Raw genomic sequence first — 10497 nt, forward strand, 5'->3', positions numbered from 1 at the left:
TACTCGATAGAAGGAGGGTTATGTTTTTTTAGAGTGCCTATGTGAAGTAGGTAGGTATGTATAGTGTATACGTATTCTTTTGCACGCTCTGCAGTCCAAACCACTGGACGGATTTTGATTTATGTGGTAGTGACAGGCTACGTAGGTACTAAATATACGCACATATTATATTATGCATTGTACATCGTTGCAATATATGCATAGAACTAAACACTAAAAGCCTATGATAAGAGAATAATCATATTGTATTTAATATTCGTGATAAACATCAACAAGTTTTATGCTAAGTATATTGTGTATTATTCTTGACCTACCTTAACAATGACATAACAAAGTATTAGCATTCATCAACAATAATTACCTACGTTCAGTAAATATAAGGTATTAAATAACATATTACTATATAAATAGTTTTGCGTGTAATACTATTTCTAAGTAGTCGCAGTATTTCATAATTATTTACGGGGTGTCACACTATTGGTATACTTAGCGCGAAGGGACTTGTAGTTTTGCATACACTCATCACGTAAAAAATACTTAAACAACAAAATTACGTCAGAATTTTTTTGCTAAATTTTTCCTGAAAATCCACGTTTTCTTCTCTAGCTTCACGCAGCCGGCATATACCGCTTCGCTAATGTGAGATTTCATAGACAAAATGTCTATGAAAACATAATCTTAAACGATAGCTCAAGTGCTGGTGGCAAAGTTAGGCGGGTTGCTTTTTGTACACATAGTTTTAATAATTCATCTATTTTTGAAAAAAATGTGTCTGGAATTTAATAAGTATTTTTTACGAACTCAGCGTAAGCAAAACTATAACCTCCTTTGAGCTTAGTATACCAACAGTGGGACACCCTGTATATTCCTCTTAGTATCATTTGCAAACTATCTTATCAAACACAAATAAACGATGCTCATGTAGTAACATAGATTTAGCTATTTCTTATGTTTCAACTCATAATGTAGGTAGTCAATAACGCTTTTAATTTTTTTACAGGCAAAATAATTCTTAAATGTTTGAGTAGATTTAGTAGTAGTAGTAGTAGTAGTATACCTATGCATTCCATAATGGAAATTCTACACACCTACCTAAAGATCGTAAAAAAGAGCGTGTGTGCCGAGCACACTTGTCAAAAATAAAACTTCTTTGGCAAGATTCAAAGATACCAAAATCATCGCCTTACTCCATGATGTGACGGTATTGCCATGACATGACCTTAAAATTTTACTCTCAACGCACCTATAGAAGTTTCACTTCAAAAATTATGGAAAACTTTTTGAAGGGACTCCGGACTGATCTAACACCAGTCGACCAACAAAGCTTTCAATTACATATTACGGAAACGTACGCAAAACAACCGCAAACAATGTCATTAGATAAACCCAAGTCCTAGAAATAAAAACTAGTTAACAACAGCAAGGTATTTTCCTAGACGATTTTTATAAGAACAATTTACAAGCTTGCAAAAGATTACACAAGATTATAGATTATTCGTGGAAAGATAAAAGCGCATTGAATTGTTAATAATATTATAAAGATTGTAATTAGTGACTATTAACATACGGTATGTGCTTACAGATTATCAGATTAACATTTTACTGGGAAGAGATCTTTGAGGGGACATACCCGCGTCAATGTATCTTTTTTTCACAAGGAACTTGCTTTGGCATTACCCATATTTCTTTTTTTTGTTCGCAGTTCTGGCATAACATCAGATAAACAATAAATGTCGATATCGATATTTCTTTGCCTGTCCGAATTCATTTTGAAACTATTTGGATCATTTGAAATTGATCGATCTTCTTTATAGAAGACAAACAAAAAAAGAGAATGTTCTAATTTATAGGAAGCGTTAGTACAATTCTTTTGTACACACAATTCAGGAAAACAACAGATTTAATCATTTAACCCAGAAACTGTTCGCACTTCATAAAAAGCTAATAATCCTTTAACGGATTCAAATAAAATGACCGTTATTTTAAACATTCAGGCGTTCCCGCGAACGTTATTATCGTCTTAAATATTTCGAAATTTAAATGTTTCTTGTAAAAGCATGTTTGGGGCTGAGATGCAACGTGGGCGATGGTAAATTGTTTTTAACATGTTCATGCCCGGAATTCGCTTCTGGTCAAATGAGTAAGTTCAGAAACATTCCCCGTGGGTTAAATATGTGCCTACGTAAGAGCCGAGCCAATCGATTAAGGGATTTTCCTTTAGTTTTCTACCGTATCTATATTACCTTTATAAATTTATAAGAGTAAATTTAACGATACGTCATGTTGTGGGAGAACATAATATTATTGTGGTAGAATTGTGGTTTATAATACCTATTGCTATGAAGTATGAAATACTAAACATTTTTTAATTTAGGTTTATAAGTTGTTAACTACGAACATGTTTTTATTATACCTACACTCCTTCTGACTTACAAAAGTATTGAGAGATAATGTGGAGAAAGTAAAAATAAAATTAACTACGTCGTCATTATGAGTTATACCCAAAATATGCTCGTTCTTAAAAACAGATCGGAATGCAAGCAAAAAACAAATTATTTTCAATTTTTCTAAAAATGGATCAACTATATTTAACAACGTTTACAGTAAATTAAGCTGATTTAGCTAAAATATAAGCAGACATATCGACGTTTTAATAAAGGAGTGCAATCACCGAAGCAATTCAAATAAAACTTCATTTAAAACGCAAACAAATGCACTCAAACAGTTGAAAATAACAAGTCTGTCAGCGCGTGTAGTGAATTTTCACTAAATCGAACGTTAGAAAACAAACATGTCCGAATTCCCGCCAAAAAGCAAACAAACATGGCGGACATCAATCTGCCACGAGGGCCCACGCGCATGCGTAACCGTTCAACTACCACATAGTATATTTCAGAACGGGGGCTAAATTAGTCCGAATGTTTATTTTATAACATAATATATGTAGTCGGTCGTACTAATTCGGGTGGTTCGCGCCCAAAATAACTTTGACTACGTGCACGCGCTCTTGTTCGTGACGCGCGGCAACACCTCCCTTGGTATTGCCATTTTTGGTCATTTCCTTTTAATAAAGATCACGCGCAAATTTACTCATTACGTGAGAATTAATATTTTGAAAATAATATGAATTAGCCTTAATGGTTCTTGAGTTGAAAATACAATTGAATTGTGAACCTCAGACACCACTAGGTACCTAAGTGAAAACACAGAGTGAAAATACTTAAACCAAAATTTCAAATATTAGTCGTTATTTTTATGTTTATTATAATTTAACTGAGGTTAGGATGTTGGCGATTTTGCACAGGTAAAATAGAACATTTCTTTATCAAATTGCGATCTCACATTCAAATATTACTAATCATTCGTTCCTTAATTTCAGCTTCAAAATATGCGCTCATTACTCAAATAAGAGAAGCTGTATAAATACCGTGTCCTAACTACCTAGTTCCGTTAGTCGTATCCGGCCATAACTCACGACAAAGCCCGCAGTCGACGACACAACTCCGTCATCATTACCTACGTATTAAACGTCACATTTGTTCTAATAGCCTTTGGAGTAAGCGCAAAGGAATCTTGCGTTCACAAAAACTGTAAATGCCCGCATATAACAGTACCTACTGTAAACATGAATCATATCCCTTGCGGCTATTCACGGTGATACAGCGTTTGAAGATTTGCTCTTTGAAGAAGATAATTATTATACTTGTACGTTCTTACTTTTGTTTGCTAAGCCAAGATAATTTTCTGTCCATGTACATTAAAAACTGACAGATACCTACTGCTCTGATAACTCTACAGATAAAGTAAATAAAATTTTGAATAGGTAGGTACTTATTCTTCACTTTGATCCTCACTACTTACTATATTCATCTGGTAGTGTCATGGAGAAGGTTTTCTTTATTCCCTGTAGTTGGTGCAGTTATTTAATCTCCTAGAGATTAATAACGCTTGAGGGAGGGGCACAAGCCGGCTGTAGAGCTCTTAATATAAATGAGGTTATTATTTATCCATATTATATCTATATACTAATATTATAAAGCTGAAGAGTTTGTTTGAACACACTAACCTCAGAAACTACTGGGCCGATTTGAAAAATTCTTTCAGTGTTAGATAGCCCATTTATTGAGGAAGGCATAGGTACAGTACCTACAGTAACTCCTTATAATTATAAAAATATGTAATTTTAATTATAAATTAATTACATAAAATATAATTTTGGTAAAATTATCTACGTTCAGGATGTTCTATTTCTTTATTCATGAAGGCACTTGCTAAGATGTGCAGGTAATTCAACAAATTGGAAGCAATTCTTTGCACCAAATTGAAACTCGTGTAGCTATTTCAAAGCTCCATAGATCAGAAATTTGTGTGAGGGGGCGCTAACGGTCTATAGTTTATCATATTTCCAATTTACACAAATAGGTCCAGGGAATAAACTGAGCAATTTATCGATAAAGCTGTATGTTGCCGTGAACACTGTTCAGGCGCATTGAATTCCACAATTAATAACGATAATCAAAAAGCACATTCTTGGCTGTAATTCAAACGGAAACCAACCAAATTCCCTGCATTTCTATTGAGTATATTCTCATCTTTTACTTTGTCGTATATAAATTTCACAATTGTCAAAACATGCCTGTACCTAACGCATAAATTAGCAAGTAATTTGTGAATCATTCAAAAAGATGGGGAATGCGAAATATTTCTACGTTTGTGAGATTATTCTTCGTTATTTTATACGTTTCTTTTTTATTCTGGCAACATTTTATTTAGTGCGGAAGGATGTTAAAATATGTGAAATTCTTCATAATGAAAAATGTGAGCTCTTACGTTAACTGATGTTATTTATTATGATAGAACTAGATTCTGTTTATGAGCTTAGATCGCTGTGTTACGCCACACATTACTTGGTTTCGGAATAAACAGAATCATAGTTCATAGAAACTGTGCTTAATTTGGGGCCATCAATTTCGAATTTATATTTTATAGTAGTTACGGGATCCCAGCTTGGTCCTCATTTACCTATATACATATCGATTGGAAATTTTATTTTATCAAATCAAAAATTTACGTGAAAATAAATTAAGAGGGTTGCCAGTCTGTAGACAAGGCTACAATAATTATTAGTTAAAAAAATCCATAAATTCTCACCGACTTGCTTGCCAAATCAACAAGACCGGCAATAAGAAAGATATCATAAAAAGAATTTGTAATCGCCGTCAATAATACAGAGTCGTTTAAGATTAAAGATTCTAGGCTATTCAAAAATGGCAGATTAAACAAATTACCGGCGACATAATATAGAGTAAACTTCTTTGTTATACTTTATTCGTTGTTATGCGAGGATAGATGAAATAAAACACATTTATATAAAATATTTACTGTTAAATAGTTTAATAATCATTAATCAGTCTAACAAACCCAACACAATTGGGTTGAAACAAGTTTTTGTCCGCACATCGTAACGTTCGATAAAACTAAATATTATTTACATATATCTTCCTTGTATATACAAATTATTATAACTAGGAATCATAATTGTATACGTAAATCTAAATATTATGAAGTTTTTCGCTTTATTATATAATAGACTGATATTGATGCAGTTTCTAACAATCTATAGGATAATTTTCTGATATGTTAACAAAATTTGCGTTAACAATAATAAAATGACAGAAATGAAGTAAGTTTGTATACGTAAATCTAAATATTATGAAGTTCTCATTTTATTATCTCTTAGACTGATTTTGATGCAGATTGCAGTATCTAACAATCTATCGGATAATTTTCTGATATGTAAAAAAAATTTGCGTTAACAATAATAAAATGACAGAAATGGAGTAAAAAAATGAAATGAAATACTCCATCCAATATTTAAATTTATGAATATTTTTTAACCTAAAAACCTTTAGCAGGACTGTATTTTTTTTTTATATTTTTAGTGTAGTAGTTTGTATATATGTTTGTAGCTTCCATAGTTCTGCTATATTTAAGGAACAGAATGAATCTAAGATATTGACTCATAATTGCAAATTTAACTATAGACAGATATAGACATAGATCAGTATTATAAACGATTATTTTCGAAAATTTGGGGCCTTAGACAAAGTAACAATTACAAAACGATAACGAAGTTATTTTTTTTTTGTGTGGTGTCTCTCAATGTTAGCCAGAAGGGCTTCAACATTTTAACGCGGACGCGGGGGTGAACTGAAGGTTCACCCTGGTAGCGACATGCACAAGGGCGTCCCCCCGCCACGGGGACCACGAACCTCGGCTTGAGCTGTCGCTTGAGTGGAGGAGGCCAGAAGGGCCCTAATCGGACGGGGATAACGAAGTTAGAAATCGCAAAAATGTATGGGATTGACATTAGATAGACCACGTGATCTAACGCGGCGTATGTCAATCCCATACATTTTTGCGATTTCTAACTTCGTTATCGTTTTGTAATTGTTACTTTGTCTAAGGCCCTTGAAACATCTAAAAAGTCACCATTTTTCGATCACACACAATCTAGAATATAATTAATATAATGTACTTAAATGAATCATAGGACCAAAATAATTTATTATCACATATTTTGGGACTACCGAAAACTTTTTTCCCATAAAGCGATTATAGGGCTAATTTGCAACATGACAAATAAAAACTAATTGGCAGTTAATACTTTCTGTATAAGTAACTATTACCATTTAAAAACTTGGTCTGTAGACCGAAGTCTATTTTAAAATGACATACTTTAAATATAGTACATGTCATCTCCTTATCACTAAAAATTCACATCACTACATAGTATAAAGCAAAGTCGCTTGCTCTGTTCCTATATCCCTATGTATACTTAAATCTTTAAAACAACGCAACGGATTTTGTGGCGGTTTTTTTAATAGATATACGCCTTTTTTGGGATAATTTTGGCTATGGGGGTTGTTATTAAGACCCGCATAGAGGAGTACTGGTCTTCCACCCCTGACATTTTTTATACTCCTGGTTTTAGCGCATACATGTCTATCGATCGTTTTTTTATTATTAAGCAAACGTCTCCATTTTACCGATAACGACGACATGTGTGCTTTAGAACTGGACAACTCCGAGGCAAAACTTTTTAAAAATACTTACGGCCAATACACACTTGAACAAAAAATTTCAGCAACTTTATACACAGTCTCAAAATATTGCTCTAGACGAGAGTCTTTTAATGTGGAAAGGTTGGCTCGAAATGAGCCAGCTTATTCCAAATAAAGCTACACGTAAAGGGGTGAAAACTTATGAGATTTGTGAATCTCAAACCGGCTACCTATGGCGGTTTGAGGTTCACGCTCATAAAAAAGCCCCTCTACAACCTACAGAAGATCCGTTGGAGGCCTCAACACCCTCAATCGTAATGCGTCTGATCCAAGGCCTTGAAAATAAAGGATACACGTTGTGGATGGACAACTTCTACAACTCCCCATGCCTCGCTCGACGTCTAAAATCCTTGGGGTTTGACTGTGTAGGAACCCTGCGAACCGATCGTAAGTACGTTCCGCAGGCCCTACACAGTCTCACCAAGCGAATTATGCACCCAGGACAAATTGCGGGTCTCACCGCAGGGGACGTCGATGTCATGGTATGGAGAGACTCTAATAAGGTGTCTATGATCTCTACATCATAAGAATCACCGGATGAGATCCGGCTACCACTCCACACGACCCCTGGCCCTGGTAACATACAATGCACGCACATTGAGGACGGACGAAAAGATAGTTGAGCTGGAAGAAGAATTGAGCAAATTACGATGGGATGTCATAGGGTTATCAGAAGTCCGAAGAGAGAGGGAGGACACGATAACGTTGACGTCTGGTAATTTGTTCTTCTACCGGGAGGGCGACCAACAGTCCCAAGGTGGAGTCGGGTTTATCGTCCACAAATCTCTCGTCAACAACATCGTAAGCATCGAGAGTGTGTCGAGCAGGGTAGCGTACCTTATACTCAGAATATCTCAAAGATATTCGCTGAAGGTCATACAGGTTTACGCACCGACCTCGGCTCACTCCGATGAAGAAGTGGAGATTATGTATGAGGACGTAAGTAGAGGTATGTATACCTCGAAAACACACTTCAATGTTGTGATGGGAGATTTCAACGCAAAGTTGGGGAAGAGAGGCGATGATGAGTTGAGAGTGGGGCAATTTGGGTTTGGGCAACGTAATCCGAGGGGCCAGAAACTTGCTGATTTTCTGGAGAAGGAAGGACTCTTTATGATGAATTCCTTCTTCCAGAAACCGAATCACAGGAAGTGGACCTGGCTGAGCCCGGATGGAAGGACGAAAAATGAGATAGACTTCATTATGACCACGAAGAGACAAATATTCAAAGATGTCTCTGTGATCCATAGGGTGAAAACCGGAAGCGATCACCGAATGGTACGAGGCATCTTGAATATTAATGTCAAACGTGAAAGATCACGTCTAATGAAGTCTACGCTCCGCCCTTGCCATGCCCAGATCCAAAACCCCGAAAGCTTTCAACTGGAGCTCCAAAATCGCTTTGCTTGCCTCGACAGTAGCGTCTCTGTGGACGATCTAAATAACAGGCTGGTAGAAACTATCCGCGCGGTTGGGTCCCACTTTAAAACCCGTAAAGTAAATCCGCAAAAACTCTCGGACCAAACTCTGAAACTAATGGCAGACCGGCGCTCTATGCCACTGCGCACATCTGAAGATGCTAAGTCATATATGCAGCTCAATAGACGGATATCTAAATCTCTGCGGCACGACATTCGCTCCTTTACTGCTTCAAGCATTGAGGAAGCGATTAACTAAGCGAAATTACCAAGGCTCGAAAGTGTTTGCAAGAGATATGTCTATTGGGCAGAGCCAGCTGACGAAGCTGAAGACAGATCGTGGCGTAGTAGTGTCGGCCAAGCCAGAGGTATTAGGAGAGGTCGAGAGGTTCTACCAGCAACTTTACACCTCAGTTGCCAAGCCTGTTTCTAGTCCGGCGAAAGACCCAAGAGCCCGACTAACCCGACATTTCACCGAAGATATCCCGGACATCAGCCTGTACGAGATTAGGATGGCTCTGAAACAGCTTAAGAACAACAAGGCGCCGGGTGAGGACGGAATCACCTCTGAGCTTCTGAGAGCGGGTGGAAAACCAATCCTCAGAATGCTACAGAGGCTATTTAATTCCTCCTTACTCGAGGGCACAACGCCTGAAGCATGGAGCAGGAGTGTGGTTGTTCTGTTCTTCAAAAAGGGAGACAAGACCCTATTGAAGAACTACAGACCGATATCACTCTTGAGCCATGTTTATAAGCTGTTCTCAAGGGTTATCACGAATCGTCTCGAACGCAGGTTAGATGACTTCCAGCCTCCCGAACAAGCCGGTTTCCGTAAAGGCTTTAGCACCATAGACCACATCCACACGCTGCGGCAAGTTATACAGAAAACCGAGGAGTATAATTTGCCACTATGCTTAGCGTTTGTGGACTATGAAAAAGCCTTCGATTCGATCGAGACCTGGGCCGTGTTAAGGTCTCTCCAGCGGTGCCGTATTGACTATCGGTACATCGAAGTATTGAGAAGCTTGTACGAACACGCCACCATGTCAGTCCGAGTACAAGATCAGTGTACAAAGGCAATCCCATTGCAGCGCGGTGTAAGACAAGGCGATGTGATCTCGCCCAAACTTTTTACCGCTGCTTTGGAAGATGCCTTCAAACTGTTGGAATGGAAAGGACTTGGCATCAATATTAATGGCGAGTACATCTCTCATCTTCGATTTGCCGATGATATCGTAGTCATGGCAGAATCCATGGAAGACCTTAATGCAATGCTCGATGACCTCTACAGAGTTTCACAACAAGTGGGCCTTAGCATGAACATGGACAAGACGAAAATCATGTCGAATGTCCATGTTGTGCCCACTCCAGTCTCTGTTGGAAACTCTACTCTCGAAGTTGTTGACGAATATGTCTACCTAGGACAAACCGTCCAATTAGGCAGGTCCAACTTCGGGAAGGAGGTCAATCGTCGAATCCGACTCGGATGGGCAGCGTTCGGGAAGTTAAAGAACATCTTTTCGTCCAAAATCCCTCAGTGCCTGAAGACTAAAGTCTTCGAGCAGTGTGTGTTACCAGTGATGACCTACGGAACAGAGACGTGGCCTCTAACCCTGGGCCTTGTGCACAAGCTCAACGTCGCCCAACGTGCTATGGAAAGGGCTATGCTCGGAGTTTCCCTACGAGATCGAATCAGAAATGAGGAAATCCGTAGGAGAACCGGAGTCACCGACATAGCTCGCCGGATTAGTACGTTGAAGTGGCAATGGGCGGGGCACATAGCCCGTAGAACCAATGGCCGTTGGGGCAGAAAGGTTCTGGAATGGAGGCCACGAACTGGACGACGAAGCGTGGGACGACCTCCCACAAGATGGACGGACGACCTGGTCCGAGTGGCAGGGAGCCGCTGGATGCAGGCCGCCGGTGACCGGTCGTACTGGAAATCTTTGAGGGAG

General features: G+C 38.0%; 1 protein-coding gene across 1 annotated transcript; it reads left to right on the forward strand.

Annotated features, from left to right (window-relative positions):
- The first annotated feature begins 7661 nt into the window (after positions 1-7661).
- LOC123691864 (craniofacial development protein 2-like) lies at positions 7662-8801 on the forward strand. The gene has a single exon (XM_045636447.1). The coding sequence runs from the start codon at positions 7662-7664 to the stop codon at positions 8799-8801; it is 1140 nt and encodes a 379-aa protein (XP_045492403.1).
- Positions 8802-10497: the final 1696 nt, after the last annotated feature.

Source organism: Colias croceus, chromosome 5 (genome assembly GCF_905220415.1).
Source record: "Colias croceus chromosome 5, ilColCroc2.1".
Lineage (NCBI taxonomy): Eukaryota > Metazoa > Arthropoda > Insecta > Lepidoptera > Pieridae > Colias > Colias croceus.